The sequence below is a fragment of the Rhamphochromis sp. 'chilingali' genome, assembly GCF_963969265.1.
Source record: "Rhamphochromis sp. 'chilingali' genome assembly, chromosome: 16".
NCBI classification, from domain to species: domain Eukaryota; kingdom Metazoa; phylum Chordata; class Actinopteri; order Cichliformes; family Cichlidae; genus Rhamphochromis; species Rhamphochromis sp. 'chilingali'.
Window position 1 is genome coordinate 9,423,343 of NC_137943.1, and position 22,975 is coordinate 9,446,317.

The window sequence follows — 22,975 nt, forward strand, 5'->3', positions numbered from 1 at the left end:
AATGTTCTATAACAAAGGTGATTTTCAGAATAGAGCACTTAACAATTAGTTATTGGACCTTCTGCACCTTTGGGTCTTTGCAGTATTTGCAGCATTCTGCTGTTCGCAATCATAAAACGGTTTTTCATCTTGCTTCAGCAAAAGTTTATGATTATTATCGTGTTTGTGTCCCTGCTCCATATAGCATGTAGCTGGCAAAAAAAAGCCTCCCTGACTGCTACTAATAATATTTCTCTGGTGTACATTACAGTTAATTGAAGTGCAGCAGCTGTCAGAATAATTACATGCTGATGTTTGCGACTTGGCAGGGAGGCATTACACTCAGCCACAAGCTCTGGAGAGTTTCCTTTTTTCCCCCTTCTTCTTGTTCTTCTTCTGCAAACTGAAATGTTTTCACCCAAATGCCAACAGAAAAGCAGGAGCAGAGACAGATGGAGGGAGAGAGAGATGGAGAGAAGTGGAGAAATGGATTCTGCCTAACTGGATGCGCACAAAAGACAATATGGAAAACTTTAGAAATCGCAGCTTTTGTTTAGCCCAGGATTAAAATATGAAATTCAGTCTTCCATGTTGTTTGTTCTAAAATGACACATTACATACAGCTATGTTATATTTTTATTAATTTGTTTTTCTTACTAACTTCATATATAAATCTCAAATCCAGCTGGGCAGATGACTACAGCTTCTCCGTGCTTTTGTTGGTGAGGAGAAGCTCCACTCTGTGGGCACCCACTGGACCCGTGCCTCCTGAATCTTCTCGAGGTCTGACCTCAGCTCTCTGAACGCAGAGGCGATATCTCCATTAACAATCACCTTGTCAAACAGGTGACCGTACTGGCGCTCCATGTTTTCAGCTAAGTCAATCATGTCCTCAAAATCCGCCTCCTGTGAAAGGAAAATAGCGTCACCAGTATCCATCAGGCAACAAAGATTCTATCCCTAGATGGAGTGGTGTACAGTGTTGTGCAAAATGACTGCTCATTTCTTTATATTTTGTCAGGAGAATGGGAGATAGGTGCAGTAATGTACTGAAATGTGTAAACATAAATGGAAGTACTGGCAAAATCAGTTTGTGCAGTTGAAAGTCAATATTTGATATGACCACCTTTATTCTTCAACACAGCCTAAACTCCCTTAGGCAGCTTTCTTGTCATTTCTCTCAGTAGTCTTCAGAAATAGTTCTCCAGGCTTCTTGAGGGACATTCAAAGCTCTTCTTTGGATGTTGGCTACCTTTTGTTGCCTTCTCTATCAAGATGCTCCCACACTGCTTCAATAAATTTGAGGTCCAGCCTCTGGGAAAGCCATTGTATGTTTTTCTATCCAGGTGTGACTTTACTGCATTGGCAGTGTGTTTGGGATCACTGTGGTGCTGAGAAATGAAGCTGTTGCTAAACAGATGCTTTCCAAAAGTTACTGCATCATACAAATCTGACGGTTCTGTGCTCATAATTCCGTCAATTTTGACAAAATCTTCAGTACTAGTGGCTAAACCCACAAACCATGACAGAGCCTGCACTGTGTTTTACAGCTGTAGCTCAACTTACCTCTCTCCTGACCTCCTCTGTCTAATATTGATGACGATTTTAACCAAAAACTTCACACTGAGATGTCTGATGAGGTTTCAGTAAACAGTATATGGATCAACTCAAAGGCCTTTTCTGGCTTTCAGATACAGATCAACAGTTGTATATATTTTTTTAGGCTTGTCACTTCTTCTTTTGTTCTCCACTTGTCCAGTCTTTTGCAGACATACAAAAATTATGCCGGGATATGACAAGTTGTCGGCTAAGGCACAAGAAGCCTTTTCACGCAAGTTGAAAACACAGCCCTTTGAGACGAGCCTCAACTCTGAATGGACAGTACCAAAAACTTACTGCAACACAGCTGCGTCACCTTGTGGGTTTGATAAAGGCAACCTGGGCACATGTGGCCAAACAATGAATCTGAACTCAGATGGGCATTTTTAAAGTTACTTAGCATGTTTTGATTCCGCTGTGCCCCATCAACTTCAGATGCTTCAGTTTTAAACTCCTAGGACCTGCGTCCAGATTTGTGGACATCACATTTTGGGTTGTCTAGAACAAAATACTAAATTTTGCTCTACAACGGCCTGATATCCACTTACGAGGACATTATACTGCTACTGTCCTATTGAAATTTAAAGCGAATGTCCTCTTATGTGGATCTCATTTTTCTCAGAAACAAAAATCAGGTAAAAAAATAAATAAATCATGTAATTCTTTGTTTTTACATTCATCAGATCCCAGTCAGCCCAAATAGCAAAGAGAGATTAAAAATGCATGCCGTGAAGAATTCGGGTCTTAGGAGGTTAAAGTGAGCAGGTACTCAACAGAACAATATAAAATGCACAGACTCTTCAGTCTACATCAATTTGGTGAATAATTTAAGTTTGTTTCCCTATTTAATGTGATTCCTTGCTATCGCCTATTTATTGTTACAGGTTTTTGTTTGTGTTTTCTTTTAGTTTTTCCCCCATTTAAATCATGATCAATATCACACATAAGCTGAAACTTTTATCTCTGACACAAATACGCTTCCTTAGATGTTATCTTATTGGAGAAGGAGCCAATCAGAAAGCAGTTTTGTAACTTCCCATGTCTTCTAAATGCAAACCACAGGGCCAGTGTAAACTAAGGTGTGTGTTAGTTAGGGGTGTGTGCCACAATGTTTGTCCTCATACTGTCATGTCGTTACATGGAACAGGAACCTTAGTTCACCATGCAATTGCTGGACTGTGTGTGTTTTTTCTTACTGAAAAGATCCTGACTTGGTTAATATCCTCTTCATCGCAGACAAATTTAGCTCTCCGTCTGGTGAGGCGTAGCTCCTCTATGCGCGGTGGCTTGACAAACACCACGTATGGTTTAAATTCAGACGTGTACACACGCTTTATTTTCTGTTGGAACAAAAGAGGATTAGATTAGTTGAAGACAGAAGGCAAGTATCTGTAATAAAATATGTTGTCTAAACAATACACATGTGTTTTCTGAAGACTGGGCCACAGCTTCGGATTCTGTTTGGCAGAAAAAAACACAAAATCATAACTTTATCCAACTCCCATGATGTAAAGCTACTACTGTTACTTCAACTGTGGCAAAGTAATTACTTGTGAGAGCTTAGAAACTGTTGTTTTTTTCCTAGAAGAACCATTGTCTCGTGTGTCTCACCATCTCATGTGGAGCCGAGTAGAAATCTTACTTTAACTGTTCACTTATTTCCCATTTAACCAAGCAGAAACGTTGCTATCCGATATAAAACCGGATTAAAATGAGCAGTGTGACACAGCGTATAATTAAAAGGTTTGTCCAGAGGTCCAAAGGCTTTTACAAACCATCAAGGTCAAGGTCAAGTTTATTGGTATAGGACATTTAAAACAACCACGGTTGACCAAAGTGCTTCACAGGCTTTCAATAACAACAAACAAAATAATTACAAGATGTCTAGATTTAGCTCGACATGAAGGCCAGAGAGTAGAAATGAGTCCTGAGGAATGACTTGAATGTAGCAACTGTTTGGTCAGTTCTAATATGAAATAATAAGGCATTCCAGAGACTCAGGGACACAATTTGAGAGCTCTGTGTCCACTATTTTTAAAGGCTAAATCTCGGACTATTGAGGATAATCTGAGTAGAAGACCTCAGTGCTCTGACAGGAGTATGAGCATGAATAAGATCAGACAAAGACAGTGGTGCCAGCCCAATTAGAAACTTAAAAATGATCAATAAAATGTTACAATTAAACCTAAAGTTGACAGAACTCAAATGGAGTGAAGCTAAAATTGGAGTAATATGTTCATGTTTTTGTGTTCCATTTCTTTCCTACATACAAAGAATAACAATAATACAGTCAATACAATACAATAATAAGAGCATGTATGACTCTGAGTCATAAGAAAGGCAAGGCTGCACTTTGGCCAATAATCTCCGCTGGTAAAAGAAGCAGTTTTATCACAGAAATAATCTGTTTATCCAAGTTAAAAGAGCTGTCAACACCCAAGTTTTTAACAGATTGATAAATGAACGACCCATAAGCCCCTTTTCCATTAGTACCTACTCGGATTGACTCGGCACGGTTCGCCAGGGTTTTCAGGGCTTTCCAATAAGTCATAGTACCAGGTACTAAAATAGTACCTGCTTGGCCGCAGTTAAAAGCAATCCAAGCAGGTACTAAAATGTGACGTCGTCAGACTGCCATGCTACCGATTGACTGGTCACTGGCATCACTTGATGAGTCACAAGAGTGTCTCATTCACAAAGATCAAAACTGCCATTTTTGAAACCAGGAAACGAGGGAAATGGCTACAAAAAACAACGCCCCGGCTCCCGAGTCCGACGAGAAGCAACAGAATACCAGGTATATTGTTGGCTCGACGTCCACTTTGGTTTAGCCTTCCGCATCGCATACTAATTACGTCACGGGATGCTCTGCAGTGTTGCTTTGACGACAACCATGGACATTAGATAGTACTGGATTGTAATGGAAAACCAGTCGATGCAAGTCAGGTCAATCCGAGCAGTGAGAGTAGTGAGAGAGCCAACACAGAGGAAACACAGTCCTACAGCTGCTCACCACAACCAAACATAACAATCTCTGTTTTCATTTCTGTTCATTAAAATTAAGAAAATTAATGTTTAACCAATTCTTTAAGGCAGTCGAACTAAACTTAATGAATTGGGGTCATTAGATTTCACAGGGGAAAAAAAATCAAGATGTTATCAGCAAAACAATGAAAGGATCGGTTAAATTTCTCAAAAAATAATAATAATTTTTAGCTCACTGACATGTGTAACCCAATAGGATTAGGGACAGGATAAAGTGTCAGTCTCTAAGGTTGACAGAAAGAACTGTAGAAAGAAATGACAAAAACTGCACTGCCTCAAATTCCCAAACATTTCCAAATGTTAACCTCAGAGTAAAAACATGTTAGCACTCTGGTTCAAAAACAGTTTTGGCTGGATCGCTAATTTCCCCCTTTATGATAACTTTTTGTGGGATTATTATTTATTTATTTGTACCCCTTAGATGGCTCAAAGTTCATTTTTAAGTGGGGAATGATTATTTTTAAAAGAGGGGCAGTAAAAGCCTGCTTGGTGACCTTGTTTGGTTTTAGTGCCTATATGACCAAAGAATAATAAAGTTGTACTAGCAGTTTGCCCAAGTTATCCGTGTTTAGCAAATATCTGTTCTTGTGCAGTGTACCCATGCTGTCACTTTGCCCACTAAACTTGGTGGTGTTAACTGAAAACTTCCCTGCACCCCACCCTCGGTATAATTACATGTTCAAAATGTTCTGGCTCCCAGAAAACAAGCTGTGAATGTCAGGCTTCAAAGTGGGACTTCAAAGATCTACAGATGATGTCCTGTTGGATAATGCTCATCTCTTATATACAGTCTATGATTTTATCCCATTTTTCCCTCCACAAATTTGGACTGCCCTCATATCCTAAAGCTAACTTGGGGAAAAGTCCACACAGGAATGTTCTTCTTCTGATAGAAGCAGAGTACTCAGTCCTTATTTGTTGCTTTAAACTGCAGGGTTTAAAAAGTGAGGAGGCTCATGCTATTGCTCCACAGATCATGCAAAAAAGCAAGTACAGTGTGATCCCTCACTGGCTTCCCAGCATAACTAAAATAAAAAACTAAACCCTTGTGGTGACACATGGGACTTGGAAACTTTACTTTTATTAGTTCAACGTGAAAAGGCCACAGGACAAAAACCGAACTGTAAATTTCCATTTCTGAAAAAGGTGCTGGCTCACAATGAATGATTATTTAGTATGAAGAATCAGCGTGAACTGTTTATTAGGGACACATGACTTTTTGGATGGCACAATGCTTACACTGGGGTGAACATCCAGGAGGCAGACCTTGCCCTCTGCCATCACTCTGTGCACAGAGTCTAGACTCGTTCCATAGTAGTGACCTCTGTAACTCCCATACTCAATAAGCCTGGAGGCAGAAAGCATCAGGGACAGGAACAGACATGAAAACAATTAAAACGGCAGAGTAGACAGAGTGAGTGGACAAAATGCAAGCGAGATTATTTTAATACCATGGGAACACATGCTAATGGAGTACCTGTGACTCAGAATGAGCTCTTCAAACATGTGGACTGACACAAAATGATAATCCACACCTTCGCTTTCCTGCCTTTTCTTCTCCCGTGTGGTGTCTGTAAGAGAAGAGCACGGCAGGCGGGAGATGAAACGCATTTTAGCGTGCAGGAGATGACAGTCGAGGAACTCGAAAGCGTCTGTCTTACGGGGTACGGTGACGCCATAGCGGTCGGGGTCGGAGATCAGCAGCCTCCTCTTCAGTTCATTAACGCCAACGCCGCTGGGCCCTCGAGACAATTTTCAAAACACAGTGTTCTCCATGTGGGTATTCATTCCAAGTATCACTAATGTGTACTAATGTTTTCCTCAACACAAGCCCAACATCAAATGACGCATCTGTCTTTACCATCAGAGAGACAGTCAGACAGAGCTCTGATTTCAGTCAGATTTTCAGCGTCTGTCTGCGCCCCCCCATCGAACGTTTAACGCTCCTATACCCTCTGGAAAATACATAGGATTGCACTTAAATGTGACATCTGCAAAGCCACGCAGTATCAATGTCATTATAGTGTAGGATGCACAGGATGAAGCGCACACACAGACACACTCGCGCTGTAGCATCTGGGATTTTCTTCTAGAGCAGGTTTCGGCAGCCCCAGATTGCATCAGACTCTAATGGAGCTCTGTCTGAAAGTGGGATTCCTGACATACCTGCCTTTTCCATCACTGGGTTGCATGAGCTTGATGCATTACAAAATATCAGGTTTATGGACTCTCCGCTCTTACACTTCTAATGCGTTTCACAGCTGCCGCACAGAACCGGAGAGGAGCATCATCGGGCTTTGTGGACGCTTTCCTTTTCAAGAGTTACACGATCTGTGGGCGCTTTAAGTGGCTGGCAGTCACTTTCACCAACTTCCCTGGGGCATAGGGGTCTATTGTTTCATTCAAAGTGCATATGCAGTGCAAACTGAAAGGATATATTTCAAACCTGGTCAAACATCATCCAGCTGGTCCTGGTTTAGTGATCCAAGGTTTTGGTTTTCCCGTCTATAACTTTCATTGCCAATAAGCTATATATTCTTAATGATGACCTCCGGTCAATGAAGAACCCTCACAGCAGACAGTAAAACGTAATCCCGAGTCGGGGTTAGCTCCAACTCAATTAAAGAGGTCTAAATCTAAATCCAAGCCGTCTTAACTGTTCCAAGTTGATGATGGAGCACTTGGCTGACATTATGAGGGATCGTCTCCACCATCCATCTCTTTCTCTCCATTCTTTTATTTATTTTTTTATCTATTCTCTATCTGGTATTGTTTTTGCACCTCTTCAGCTCTTTGTGTTTCTCGCTTCTCTTTTCTTTATCGCTTTTTCCGTCTCTTCGCTTCTCGTCTGCCCTCCGTTCTCCTCAGTCACAGGCGACCTACAGTTGTATCGTAATATGACATTAAAAAGACCTTCAGCGGGGCTCAATCTAAAATTCCCTGGGGAGAGATAGAGCTCAGAAATACATAGAGCAGGCCTGCCGGGCTGGCAGAGAAGCAAATCTGAGGTGGGCCGCTAGGTAACTTAAGAGAGCACGGTATATTCTGACTTTGGGTTTTCTGACAGTGTTTACGTGTTTCTGATGGGAAAGGACTGTTTTTGCGCTCATGAGTGGGAACATAAATCTTCATTAACGCATTGGTTTTTCTTTTGATCAACAACATTTTCAATAATACCGTGCTTTACGTAAATGGGACTCTGGCATTTCTGAAATTTTTGCAAGGGCTAAAAAAAGGGAAGCTACAGGATGATATAAAACAGAATATAACTGACTAATACACCTTAAACTGCACGGAAATATTTATGCTGTTATCTCCATCATCTCACTGGCACATTATTTAACTCTCTCTCTTATTTTTTTTACAAGTTTATGGCATTTTTTGATAAAATTACTCTCCACACAGCGTGGGTGTGTTCAGGGTGGATATTGCACACACAGAGATAAGTCTTGTACACCCAGGGGAATCAGCTGGACATTAATGTGCCAGTGAAAACTACAAAAAACAAAACAAAACTATGACAGCATTTTTTTTAAAAACTCATTGTTTTTCATCATCATTAAAAAATGCAATGCTTTTTCCTTTTTCTTTAAAGTAGCAAAAACTCCCTGTTGACTTTAATCATTTACTAAACATCATCTTAGAAAAAAAAATCAGCAATCAGCCCAGAGGCTGTTTTGTCCAAGACAGGAATGCCAGTGAATCATATAAATCATAATCATATAGCCACTGCTCCCTAATCCTTTCTTTTCTATTCCACTAAGAAAAGCATAATTTTCCTGCCTAGTTCATCATACAAGTGCTCGTCATAAAAATTACATTTGACAGAGATTTTAGTTTTTAATGAGGTATTGGACTTGGATAGCTCTACAAAATCTGAATGAAATATTTTTTTGAGTTTTGACTCTCCTAACCCACCTAAGTGTGTCCAAATTCAGGGGCTCCATCCCTCAAAGGACACAAAGGAAGGTTGAGAAGGCCGGAAGTGAGTGGCTGATAAATTAGACCAGGGGTAGGCAACTCCAGGCCTCAAGGGCCGGTGTCCTGCAGGTTTTAGATATCACCCTGGGTCAACACACCTGAATCAAATGATTAGTTCAGTACCAGGCCTCTGGAGAATTTCAAGACATGTTGAGGAGGTAATTTAGCCATTTGAATCAGCTCCTTTTTGGGTCAAGGACACATCTAAAACCTGCAGGACCTTGAGGCCTGGAGTTGCTCACCCCTGAATTGGACAAAATGTAACTTTCTAAGATTCTTTGTTAATTTAATATTTGGAACAGTTGGATATTTAAATGCAATAAAACCCAATGCTGACTTTAAAAGTTTATCCCTGGACTGCTTTGCTTGGACCATCTGCCATTTTTCTTTTCCAAAAAATGTTTTACAACCACCAATGCACAATAAATCTTGGGATAGAGTGGGTTGAAAAGGATTCGCCTGATGCATCTTTCAAATCCCAGGGAAAGGAGGACACATTTGTAGGCCTCGGCTGGAGGAGCCTTCGAATTTGGACAGCCTTCGTTGCCTTGCTTTGACGTAAGAAGCCATCAATTGTGGCCTTCAAAGGATGGAGCCTCATATCGCTCCCCTAAAACGTCTTAAAAATACCCCCCCATACACTTTTTTGTTTTTTTGATCATACATACCAACCAGGATGACCACTCGATGTCTGTCCTTTGGCTCCCTGTGGTAGGGGATCACCTCTATGTAGGTAGGTGGACAAATTGAGCTGTGTACCCCGGCGCTCCATCTCCTGAACCGAGCAGCTTCTTTGGCCCAGCTGCTCTTTCTACCGAGTCGGAAACTCCTTCTTAACCCAGCTGGCAAAGAGACACAGGGACTCTTCAGTAAGGTGTATAACTGGAAAGGTAGCTGTAGATATATGGCGGTCCTAAAAACTTGGGTTAGTTCATTTGAGGCAGGGCTACAAAGCCTCTGGTGTGTACAGTTATGTATATGTGCAAGCAAACCAACACGGCAACATTTGGAGCAATATTTCTCATCACGTTGAAAACATTAACTCTCAGTTTGGCTCCGTTATTAGTGTTAGCCACGTATTCTTGAGGGAAAGATCTGTGTTTAGGGCTTTTTTGGTGGAAGTGAATCATAACACTAAAGCTGTGCTTTATAAAATTAAAGAAGTAGCATAAAGGTTTTTATGGCTAAGTCTGTTGATCATACTGTTTCATCATCTGTGTGTTTCCTTTCATACACATCATTTAATCCATTGAATCCAAAATCTTCTAAAACATTTCTGTCGCTCCCTCTTTTTTTTTGCTTAAAGACGACAACATTACTAGTTATTTCTCAAGTCTGAAGAATTTTTATGTTGAGCACATTTTCACACATTAATAGTCAGCAGAGTTGCGTAAGCCTTGATTTAATCTAGGCTTAATTGACCTGCATCTGGATTTTGCTCTCGTTTTGGTAAAAAAGGCAAAGACCAGAACTCTTGTTTTATACAGTGGAAAGGGAAAAGCATTGAGAATTATTAAGGACAAGAGAAAACAATTCAAGAAACCATCTGGTGTCAACTGCTCTCCTGAGCAGCACACGTCTTATTTAAGAGACAATAATTCAGTCTGTCACGCGTCACTGCTGTCCTGTCTGAAATCCAGCCTCTGCCATGCGACTGTGGTCGGGCCGGGCTTGGCAGACTTGCTTTCTTTCATGATGTTAACTAAGTGATGGTGCCAAGCCCTCTCTGACGTCAACCATAATTTCACTTTGTAAGCATGTCTATCCATTTCCTCTCCAGGCTTCATTCTGAGAAACATACCAATATGATTTCAAGCTTTTGTTTACACTGGATTTAAAATGATGAGCTCTCTCAAATATGCGGGTTATACAAACTGTATAAAAAATAATTTTACAAAGCAAAAAAACAAATCTTATTTCCTAAAATCAAATGCGCTCTGCACAAAGCCATCTTGTATTTGTCAGTCTTAAATCATTCTGGCAGGCAAATTATCATCGGTGACTGAAAATGCTCCCAGCCCCACATTTGTTGAGATACTAAAACATATTTCAGATTTACTGATCAGTGTGATGTGACGGGAAAGGAGTGATAAGGCCGAGTAACAGGCCAGCGTACAACATGCTGTGAGCTGGGCCTGAGCTCTTCATGTCAATGTGGTCAGTGTAAAAGAGTTGTGTCTGTAGCATCACAGCCCTCCAACAATACAGTGAGATCATTAGGTGGCACTGAATGATTCAGTGTTAGCAATTAAGGAAACTGAATGACAGGACTGGTAGATTCCTGGTTTGGGACTTCTCCACTGAGGAACCATTTGTTTGTTTGTGACTCAAGAATAAAACATGGACTTAGCTTCCAGGTCAGAAAAACAAAGTCAATGCTGAAGTGCCTTAGATCTCCAACCACAGATGTTGCCATCTGGTGGCGATAGCTGTGGTTGGATGTATTGGAAAACAGCTTTCTGTGTCAGTTACTCATTATGTGTCATGTTGAATATTAAATTAAGTCTGTTTTGTAAATTTTGGTCATTTGGTCATACCATATTTCATAATAAAAGATTATGAAAGCTGGTAACAACTTTCAATTCAGTTCAGTTCAATTCAATTTGACTTTTATAGCACCAAATCAAACAGTTAACTCAAGGCGCTTGTGACTGACAAGTAATAGACACACAAACTATGGTTAAAAATAGCTTTTTCCACATATTTGTCATTTAACAAGAGAAAATATGACAAATGAAAAGCATCTCCATATATTTCAGAGCTTTTACTTCAGAGCAGAGATTACTGCTGCTGTTCGTACTATTTAAAAAGGCAGAGATTGGGCCTTTATCTGAGCCATGGTCTGAGTAACCCCTGCCTTTTTATTCTAAATGGTAAATGGACTGGTTCTTATAGAGCACTCTTCTACTCTACAGTGGCTTGCAGAAGTATTCGGCCCCTTTGAACTTTTCCACATTTTGTCACATTACAGCCACAAACATGAATTAATTTTATTGGAATTCCACGTGAAAGACCAACACAAAGTGGTGTACACGTGAGAAGTGGAACGAAAATCATACACGATTCCAAACATTTTTTACTAGAGACTGAAATCCTTGCCCATTCTTCTTTACAAAACAGCTCCAGCTCAGTCAGATTAGATGGACAGCGCTTGTGAACAGCAGTTTTCAGATCTTGCCACAGATTCTCGATTGGATTTAGATCTGGGCCCTATTTCAGGAAGCCGGTTTAGAAAACTCAGAGTTAAAAATGATACACGGGGTTGAGTAACCCCGAACTGTCCAACTCGGAATATTCGGTTTCAGAAAGGCTGATAACAATTAGTTCAATCAACGCGGAGTTGCTTTAACCCCAAGTTAAGCGCGCGCACGAGGATACATAAAGCCCTGATTAGTGGAGCACAGATTAAGCGAGTCACCATGGAGACGGAGGGAAAGAAGGCGCGGTCAATGTATCTTACAGCGCTTGAGGCCGAAATTCTGATGGCAGCATATGCAGATAACATGCAAATTTTGCGGGAAAAAAGTAACACAGCCTCAGCTGCAAAAGAAAGAGAGCATGCATGGCAAAACATAGCCGACAGAGTCAATGCGTGAGTGTTAATTTAAACATTGATCTAGGGATTTCCACCCATTTCACACGTTATTTTATTATATTTTATTTTATTTTTTATACATTTTATTTTGTGATGTGATGTGAGCGCAGGTGCAACCCAACAGGCCCCAAACGTTCCTGGCAGCAAGTAAAAATGAAATATAAAAATATAGTCCAAACAGGTGAGGTGTAATTGTATTATGAGCCATAGTGCTTGGTCTGTTTGTCCGATGTAAATCAATTGCAGTTAGAGGCTACATTAATTTCCCCTCTGTAAGCACTTATTGAAATTATCTGAGCACATTACAAGTACATATTTGCTTACTCTGTATGCTCAAATGTGACCCGTTATGGCCACTAGAAAAAAAGTGGAGGCCCGAAAAACAGGTGGGGGTCCTCCACCACCACCACTCACAGAGGCTGAGTAGTTGGCTTCCACATTTGTGATAATGTTGGCAGCATCACATATGATCTTCACAGTGCAGAGAACACAAATTAGCATCCATTACTATAATGAAATAATTTGTTAGTTTGGAATGCTACAGGGAACTATGTACCTGTACATTGATGCTGTAGAAAGACTTCCTGTTCACATAGTCTCCTTCATTTACTAAAGGAGCAATGATTGGAATGTGAGTGCCATCTATACAGCCAATCACGCCTGGGAACCCTGAAAATAAATGTAAAATTTAAGTAGTAGTTCAAATATCACCACATCATAAATTAAGTTTTGTTCATCCTGATACCTGCAATTTTGTGGAATCCCTCTTTGATAAATCTTGTGGGTCTATGACCGGGGAACACCACAAACGAGTACAGGAGACGTTTCAGTGCAACTGTAACATTCCTGACTGCCTGACAGACGGTAGCCTTGGAAACGTGCTCAACGTCACCAATATTATACAGAAAGCTCCCGTTTGCAAAAAACCGAAGTGCAATACAAATAATATGTACAGAACTGAGAGGATGTCCACGATGTGTCACATGAGCAATATTAGGCCTGAGGATGTTATTCAAATCAATTATAGATTGTGCTGAAAAACGGTAACGTTCACACAGGAAATCATCAGGAAATGATAAAATGTCCAAACACGCTCTAATCACTCTCTCCTGGCGGAGAGCTCTGCGGAGAATTTGGGCTTCAACATCTACTGGCTCTTCAAGGAAGGAACACGCCATGTCTGACACTTCCTACAGTCAGGTTTCTGACAAAGAGGCGGAGAAGGTCAGGGTTAGTTGAAGTAAACCTGCTAGGGGGCAGGTTAGCTTCACGGAGTGTGTCGTCATAGTAACTCACTCAGAATTAATCTAAACTCGCTTTGTGAAACCGAAAACCCAGAGTTTTCGTTAACTCAGGGTATACTTACTCAGAGTTTGCACTAAACCGGCTTTCTGAAACAGGGCCCTGGACTTTGACTGGGCCATTCTGACACATGGATATGTTTTGTTTTAAACCATCCCATTGTTGCCCTGGCTTTATGTTTAGGGTCGTTGTCCTGCTGGAAGGTGAACCTCCGCCCCAGTCTCAAGTCTTTTGCAGACTCCAAGAGGTTTTTTTTCCAAGATTTCCCTGTATTTGGCTCCATCCATCTTCCCATCAACTCCGACCAGCTTCCCTGTCCCTGCTGAAGAGAAGCACCCCCAGAGCATGATGCTGCCACCACCATATTTGACAGTGGGGATGGTGTGTTCAGAGTGATGTGCAGTGATAGTTTTCCGCCACACATAGCGTTTTGCATTGAGGACAAAAAGTTCCATTTTGGTCTCATCTGACCAGAGCAGCTTCTTCCACATGTTTGCTGTGTCCCCCACATGGCTTGTGGCAAACTGCAAACGGGACATCTTATGGTTTTCTGTTAACAATGGCTTTCTTCTTGCCACTCTTCCATAAAGGCCAACTTTGTGCAGTGCACGACTAATAGTAAGAATAAAATGATAAAACAATATGAAGAAGTTGAAAATAATAGAATTTAATTGTAGAAAAATGATCCTTTTAGTTTGATATTTAGTGGTATTGCTCATTGTTGAGTATATTGTTCTGTTTGGTTTGTTTTTTGTTATGTGCAGAATATTGTCAGAGTGTAATTTTGGTTGCCTACTTGTATTATCACAGATAGGGGGCAGGTGTCAATAAGAATTTATTCTTCTTCCTGCTCCTTTTCATGCATGGAAACAGTGTTACTTTAATTGAAAGGAAGGTTGTGTATGGGAAATGAATTACTGCTGTACCACGTGTGAAACAATAAATAAATAAATAAATAAATAAATAAATAAATAAATAGTTGTCCTATGGACAGATTTCCCCCACCTGAGCTGTAGATCTCTGCAGCTCGTTTAGAGTCACCATGGGCCTCTTGGCTGCATTTCTGATCAGTGCTCTCCTTGTTCGGCCTGTGAGTTTAGGTGGACGGCCTTGTCTTGGTAGGTTTACAGTTGTGCCATACTCCTTCCATTTCTGAATGATCGCTTGAACAGTGCTCCGTGGGATGTTCTAGGCTTGGGAAATCTTTTTGTAGCCTAAGCATGCTTTAAATTTCTTAATAACTTTATCCCTGACCTGTCTGGTGTGTTCTTTGGACTTCATGGTGTTGTTGCTCCCAATATTCTCTTAGACAACCTCTGAGGCCATCATAGGGCAGTTGTGGAGCTGTTTTGCAAAGAAGAATGGGCAAGAATTTCAGTCTCTAGATGTGCAAAGCTGGTAGAGACCAACCCTAAAAGACTGGCAGCTGTAATTGCAGCAAAAGGTGGTTCTGCAAAGTATTGACTCAGGGGGCTGAATAATTACGCACACCCCACTTTTCAGTTATTTATTTGTAAAAAATGTTTGGGATCATGTATGATTTTCGTTCCACTTCTCACGTGTACACCACTTTGTATTGGTCTTTCATGTGGAATTCCAATAAAATTGATTCACACACATTCATACTTCGCTGGATGCATCGGGGAGCAGCATGGGGTTAGTATCCCGCCCAAGGATATTTGGCATGCAGACTGGGATCGAACCTTCCAGTTAGTAGGTGACTGGCTCTACCACCTGAGCTACAGCCAACCCCCTTACTATTGTTTTGTATATATTCCTCTTGACTGCTTATATTTCTTCTGCTTATAAGAAGCCAGAGTACCTGAAGAGAACCCATGCACACACTGGGGAGAACATGCACAGTAAACACCACACAGACTGGATTTGAACCCCCGGACCTTCTTGCTGTGAGTCATCAGTGCTAACCGTGATGCCACTTTATAATAGTTGTTTCAAAATAAGCTTTACTCACTGCCTTTGTGACAGAATTGGTTCAAGAAAATGTGCCATGGATCATTATTTTGCCATGACATACACACACGCAGTCAGACTTGAGTTAAATGGATACACAGTACTCTACTAACACCCTTTACAAAGCTCTTTAGTAAGTTGTATGACTACATATTTCAAAGTTGCAACACAGTACTGTTGTAATAGAATCTCTCTGCAGTCAGACAGACCCACCTGCCTACCTACCAAAATACCTCAGCTGCTTCTCTGATTGATGCATGCAGGATCTTGATGCATGCAGCACTAAGGATGTACATGCAAAATAAAGAGTCTGAAGCTCTGTCCTCAGGTGGAATCTGGCCTCAGATAAGATGAAATGCACATTATTAACTGTACACGACTCTTTGAATTGATATTGTGCAATATCTGTAATTACCTTTCCTTTTACAGACGAAAGGAGCCTTTTTACAATCAGCCACAAGTGCACTTCCCCATATGAACATCCTGCACTGCTCACATGCACACATGCAAATACACACAAGACATTATTTCCAATCCATGAGATCAAGACAAATGGGATAAACTGTGCAGCTGAAACCACATTTGCTGTTATATTCCTTTCCTCTAAATCTACAAACCACAGAACTACATCACCAAATGAACTGGTTTGTACGGCAAAATACAACTAGGGTCTCCTTTTTTGGTTTTTATTACAGAGTTTAAATATGTGTGTTTTTGTGATCGTTCAGGTTGAAATGCCCCTGAGTTATATTTTGGAGTAGCAGTCTGGCCCCTTTTCCATTAGTGGGATTTGAGTGGGACAAGTCAAACATCTTACCAACATGGATCCCTGTTATAGCTCTATAGTCTGCATCCTCCGTGACTGGAAAAACTGGAAGAGAGAGGAGAAAGGAAATCACAGATAAAAAAGGAGAACCATTAACAACCATTAACAAAGCTTTAATCTTCGAAATTAAAAGGTAAAGCACGTTCAAGTCGGCCAGTTTGGTTTTAGACGTTACATCTTAGGTACAAACAGAAAACCCCAAACCAAAACCCAAAACATACTCATTACATCATGACAATTATTCTGAAGGTAAGGTTTCGAAAGCATATGGTAACTGACAGTACCTTCCCCCTCCTCTATGAAGCATGTGGACAAAACAATCGAAGTTAGTACAAGAGGAGGGTGGCCGGGGTCACCCTGACCATTAACCATGACCTTCAATAGCTTAATAGAAAACGTTTTATACTTTTCGCGTGTGGTGAGTTTATGGGCCAAAGGGGTGCATCACCTGGTGGCTTGACTCTTTGAGGCTGGAACAGAGCTTTGGGTCGCTGTAGAGCGACTCTTCTGTAGTAAGCCAAAAAAAAGAAAGGCAGAATGAAAGCAGGATAGGTGTGTCCATTCAGAATTTTAAAGTCAAGTGACTTAAAAGCAGGAAAAAGACCTTTCATGCAGCTCCTTCGAGGGGATGAGCCCAGCTCCACCGTTGCTGTCCTCGAGGTGACAGGCCTGCCACCAGGTGTCATCCTCCATGCTAACAATCTGGAGGACGTCACCCCTTTTAAAGGTGAGTGCAGCGTCCTTGCATGGAATGCTAGGATCTTGATTGGGATCATAGTCAAACAGAGCTCGCACAAACAGCTGAGGAAAGAAAACTATGGCATTATACAGCCTTCAAGCAGACAAACTGGTGAAAGGAAAACACACAATGCCTTTTTTCATTTATTTATTCACATTTCTGTTTTTCCACAGCAGCTTCACGAACTTCTGTATTCTGGCAATGGACTGCGCTGGTGTTTCTTCGCATATGTCGGTGTCAGTTTTGAGAAATGACCACAATCACTGAAAATAATTTGTCTTAATCCATTGCAAATGCTCTCTAGCTGCTCTAACAGTTTCCAGCTTGGACATACACTCTGTGTGGTGAAGATGGCCTACAATTAGTTCTAGCTAAGATTGTTGAACTTGAATTTTTCCACATAAGATAGGGATTCATTGTTGATGTTAAATTGAGTCAGTACAGTTTAAACGTTTAAATGATAAAAAGCTGTAAGTTGTAATGACGTTAGCATCTTATCCTTGATGGTCTGATCTGTGCTTACTTCTTGAGAACCCTGCAGCAGCAGTGACAGCATTGTGGCAGAAACACAAAACATAACCCAACACACGAGATATCGCTGATTTCATACATTTTTTACTGAAACCAGGTGGACAGTTTTCTCCATGCAGCCGCATCGCATGCTAATGTCCATGCACAACGCACACTAGCACGAGTGTTATGGTTAATGTTCTTTGTACCTTTTGCTTAGTTGTTGACATTTCTTCCCTGGAGTATGCAGGAATAATTTTGAACCTGACTTCATCCTTAGAGCGAGCCTGCACAAACACAGTGTCATGAAAGCAACAGTTTGAGGTACCTCTTTCATATTTTTACACAAAACAGTCGAAACAAGGGGAGCAAATTGCCTGGATCTGTGAAAATCTTAAACAATAAATTGATTAAAACATTAAATAAATATGCATTTTTAAACCTTAATTATTGGCATACTTCTTTATTTTTTAGGCTTGCACAATCACCACAGTACTTTTGTATTATTTTAGCTAGCTACATCGTCCTGTTTCTAGCTGTTAAGCTAAGCTAGCTATTGCTCAAAGTAGCAACAGTAAACATTTTGTTGTGGTTTGTTTTTTTACTGACAAATAAATCTCACTTTAAATTGAAAGTAGGAAAAAATGAATTTGAAGATAGAGCCACCGATGAAGACTGTAAACAGTCTGAGAGAAATCAAAATATTAGCAGCATGATTGATGTGATAGCATTTGATGTTTTCTCAGTTTTTCCTCGTGTTTTTACCTTAAGTAAGATTTATAGAGTTCTGGCTACTCAGATGTTTTTCATTACATGTTACAATATACTTCTAGCCTTGATCCTACAAAATTTTACCTCAAAGAAAAGTTAAAAAAATGTGGTTAGCTTGTGATATTGCTCTTTACTCTAACCTAGATTTATTGCTCTTGTATTGAAGTTGGTGTCACAAGTAGGCCTTAACACTTTGCACATGACTGGGTAGCAATTTATTGCAAATAGCCTGTGTTGTTTATGTTTTTGGAATAAAATTTTCAAAATATTTACATCACCATCGCTTGTATTTTCATTAGACTGAATATTTGAGTTTGGTTGGACCCCATAAGATTATCTGCTTTTTAGTGGGCTGTTGAACTGGCCGGAATGGCAGGATGATGGCACTTGATGTTTTAGCTAACTGTCAGCTGAGTTCTCTTTATTTGATAGCGCAGGTGTTAACACATTTGGCTAACAGAGCAAAGAGTTCCAGTTCACAAACCCAGCCTTGTGTTAGGCAAGTAACACGCTACTGTAATCTGTTCAAAACCAAAAAATGTGGTCAACCTTACAGAAATATTGTAATTAGGTAAACAATAATTTTTTTACAGAAGTGAAAGTTTAAGTAACGTGGAAAGGTTTATTGGTTTTGGTGGCTTAATGAGAAAAAACATGTGAGACTAACCAGCAGGGGAAGGATTTCCTTTGGCTTCCTGTGCTCTAGTGGGACTCCATTCACCTCTTTCAGCTCATCGCCTTCATGGATGAGGCCTTCAAAGCATTGGAGATTAACATGGAAACCTGTACCTCATGCTTTTCTTTAAAACATGGAAATGTACAATCACAGCGTTTCTGCAACCTAATGTAAGCGAGGATGAAAGGAAGCATATTTGCAATCAAGAGTCTATCAGCTTACCGCTTTTGTCAGCTGCGCCTCCTCTCATGATCCTCGCCACAACAATAGCCCCGGTGGATGTATCCCTCTTAACTGTTGCTCCCTTAAGGACAGTGATTAGTGAATGAATGGACAAGCATACGAGCAGATGCAGAGAGGCAAAGAGGTCAAACGATGGCGAGTGAAAGTAACATGTTGAATTTATTAGGGCCTAGACAAGCTTCTTATTTAAAGTCCCCTGATTCCAAGGAAGGTTATTTGTATCAAGACAGGCCCATTTAGGCGGCTGCCTTCATGTAACACACAAAGCGCTGGAAAAGGTTATTCAAATCAGCATTATTTTCAACAGATGTTATTGATGTGGAGCAAATCGCAATGGAAAGAGCATCTTATGTAGCTGACTACAATCAGCTCATGCTCGGGTGTAACCCTGTTGTCTGGAAAACATGTTGGATTGATCAAAGAGGCTATGTCAGAAAAAGGTCAGTCCCCTTCCAATCTAATTTTGGGATCAATACAAAAGTATGTTCTCCATTATTGGTCCGAAGAGCCTTTTGGAAGCTCAATCACCAACACAGGAGTACACACACACACACAAAAGCAAAAATGTCCGTCATTAAGTAAATTACATTCATATTTATCCTGAAAACATATTTAAATTAAACCCATCGCTGGGATTTCTGCGCTGTTTGTTTGTCTTTTGCTTAGTGAGATATCTCAGAAAGCTGCCATTAGAATTCACTGACATCTGTTGGAAAGTAAAGCAACAATACGAAATAATAGAAAAGCCTGGTTTTGTGATGTAGATCCAGGATTTTTCAAAAGAAATTTTCACTTTGCATTTGAGGACATTTCTTCTATTTTCTAATAAACTACTGGGCGTACTTGAATGGGGGAAAACCCTGCCATATGAACCCCACTGCTATCAATCACTGACTTTATGGAGATTTTGATCCAGAAGCAACTGGAAAAACTGATTATAATAACAAATTTAGAGGATTTGTGGCATTGGCAGAGGTATGCACGCTTTGTAGTTTTACTGGTTTCCTGCCCCGTTTCACTTGATCCAGGAAATATCAAAAAAAAAAAAAACCTGACAATGGCTGAATGTTGAATACGGGGAATCATTCCGATACCATCGAGAAAATAAGCTTTGATTAAAGACCTCGAAACTAGTTGATCTTCATCAGTAACAATCATTCTAAACGAGCAGAACGGCTTTAAAATGCCATTAAGAGGGTTTTTTTTGGTTTTTTTTGCTGTTTATACACACAAGTTTTGCACACCATACACATCTGCACAACAATGCTGGAACCGTGCCGCTCGTCTCTGCAGATATATGGCAAAAGAGATGTGGAAGAATTGACTCTGTAAATTTTGAGCTGAGGAAAGCTGCCTTATGTTTCAGCCTAGAGGCAAATATGATCCTGTCAAAGGCTTTCGTCCCGCTACACCTTGGCATACGCTGCTTTAGCAGTCACGCTGTTCAGCAACACAGCATGAATTCAGTCCCTGGAGAAAATTTCAACCTATTAGATGTGCTCATTGCGCTGGATTGCCCGTGTGTGTCAGTTAATGTGGCTGGACAAATTGCGCATTTTTAGGCACAGTCGCCTCGTTACATGGTAGCTTTGACCTAAATGTTTGCATTTCTCTATGTTTTGCGTGAGGTCTGAGACCAGGCAGGCCGTATTAGAGACAAGCTGGCACGCAGCACAGACAGAAGGAATTCATTTTCTCGGCATGACGTTTTTGTAACCGGCCTCTGGCCTCTGTCACTGGAAATTAGTTGTATCAAATGTGTTTATTTGTTTCGCTGCTAAGAGTTAAATGAAGATTCACATAACCGCTGCATCGTGGCTCTCTCTCTGTCGGTTTCTTTTTTAAAACCTGACCTTTGAGCAGACTGTACTGACCAGAGGCTCTTTGGTTTTGACCAAACTGACAATTTTGACCGAATCCTCCTCGTCCTCCAGTGCGTCATCAGGTATGGGTGGCAGAACAGGCTCAAAGTCTCTCTGAGCTACAGCGTCATGGACATGCAGGAGACTCTGCAAAAGGAATAGAAAAAACAGTCAAGATGGTGTTCAGCTTTGAGTTAATGTCACTTTGCATTCTGGGATCCTGGAAATACACTGGGCTGAGTCCAATCAATCTGACATGCACCGAAAAGAAATACTCCTCTGTAAGTGTCCCAGGCCATACATACTCTGAACATAATGAGGCATGCAGGCTGTCAAGCTGCTGTCAGATTCAGCCTGTGCACAAATGCTGGAGGTGTCATTGGGAAACTTGTCCAGTTTGAATTTAGGTAGGCAGTAGAACTGCTGTCCCCGCTATCCCCAGTGTCCCTAATGTCACCAGCTTACACGTTTAGATCATCTGTTAGGTAAAGCGTCGTCTTAGAAAGGTTGACAGCCAAGCTTCGCCCCGAATACACTTACCTAATCCAGAGGCAGCAGTTTCCTCCTGGAATGTCAGCCTGATTTAGTTTGGAATGTACCACCAGCCTGTGGGCCACCTGAAAGCAGCTCCCCCTCATCACTAACACTGGCTCTGCCTGCAGCCATCTGGCTCAGCTCAAACATCGCGCATCTTATAAAGGATCACTTCCCAGCGAATAGATCTTTGACTTGCTATCAATACCCAGGCAGTTCATTTAAATTCTTTTTGATATGGTTGCTTTGGCAGTGTGAAATCCCCGGTTTTGTTTGCTGAAAAGCAACACACAGCATAAATGTTAATCCCTCTCTCTGCGAGCCTGTGCAAAATGCAGTTCCAAACAAGAAGGTCATTTACTGTAATATGAAAGAATGAGAAGAGGGGGGGAACATGTGCTCATCAACTTAATTTTAATAATCAGCCAATCCATCTGTCAGTTAGTCTACTTGTTATCCGCATATCCATCAACAGTTACTCTGCTCAAAAGCTGCCAATGAGTGAGCAACGTGTCTCTGGCCACTTTCACAGACAGGTTTTAAAAAAACAAACATTCATTTACAGGATATTATACCCAGTGTCTCTTATAAGTATGTGCGAGCCCGTGCACTGTGGCCAAGAACAAACAGGTCATTAGGGCTGTTCAAACAAACCTGTTAGTTGTCGGCTGGCTTCTGCTCCTCATTAGGAAAAGCCACAACTTCTGCAGTTCACTGGAAAACCATATGCGCTGTGTACGTATGCTACGTGTATGTGTATGTGCATCTGAAAAATGACTGTCAGCAGATCCGAAAGAAGGAACTGTGCGTTTGAGGAGTGTGGACCACTATATGAGTGCACACTAATAAACATAACTCGGGAGTAGATTAGCTTCAGTGCTAGTGTGGTTAATAGATGTCAGCACCTCTCAGCTGCAGAATGATGAGGTGTAATCAGTTTAAATGAACTTTACGGTCAGATTAATTTGCCACTTAGAGTGACTCATATAAGAGTGGATTGTAGGAAACATATAGTGTAAGTCGTTTAATGTATATGTGTGCTTGTAGCATGAACGGAGATTGAGCTGTCAGCTACAATTTTAATGTCAACTATCTTGGAAAAAATTACTGAGAAGTACACAATTACTTTTCATTGTTGCTATTGAATCTTTGGTGCTGGAGAGCTGAGACAGAAGTGAACAAAGCAACAAGTTTTTTTGGCTGCTTTTTCATTTCATCTCATATCTCATATTTCATCATCATATCTGAAAATCCTTGTGGAAGAAACATGCACCCTTTCACAGTTCAAGTAATGTTTGTGTTTAGCAAAAAGAGTCAGTTCCTTGAATACTTAGATAAGACT

The 22,975-nt window shown here is 40.8% G+C and overlaps 1 protein-coding gene across 1 annotated transcript in view; it reads right to left on the reverse strand.

Annotated features, from left to right (window-relative positions):
- Nucleotides 1–22,975, reverse strand: part of LOC308413044 (MAGUK p55 subfamily member 7-like) — a gene marked incomplete at its 5' end in the record, with an annotated part of 28,527 nt that continues 5,552 nt past the window's right edge. The window contains 13 exons of the mRNA XM_080907829.1: nt 1–885; nt 2,775–2,918; nt 5,863–5,971; nt 6,101–6,194; nt 6,285–6,365; nt 9,273–9,446; nt 16,290–16,343; nt 16,747–16,805; nt 16,903–17,099; nt 17,757–17,834; nt 18,986–19,071; nt 19,217–19,298; nt 21,112–21,246. Of these exons, the coding sequence (XP_080763955.1) occupies nt 655–885; nt 2,775–2,918; nt 5,863–5,971; nt 6,101–6,194; nt 6,285–6,365; nt 9,273–9,446; nt 16,290–16,343; nt 16,747–16,805; nt 16,903–17,099; nt 17,757–17,834; nt 18,986–19,071; nt 19,217–19,298; nt 21,112–21,246 (1,524 nt within the window). The 3' untranslated portion in view covers nt 1–654. The remainder of the gene's footprint in view (nt 886–2,774; nt 2,919–5,862; nt 5,972–6,100; nt 6,195–6,284; nt 6,366–9,272; nt 9,447–16,289; nt 16,344–16,746; nt 16,806–16,902; nt 17,100–17,756; nt 17,835–18,985; nt 19,072–19,216; nt 19,299–21,111; nt 21,247–22,975) is intronic.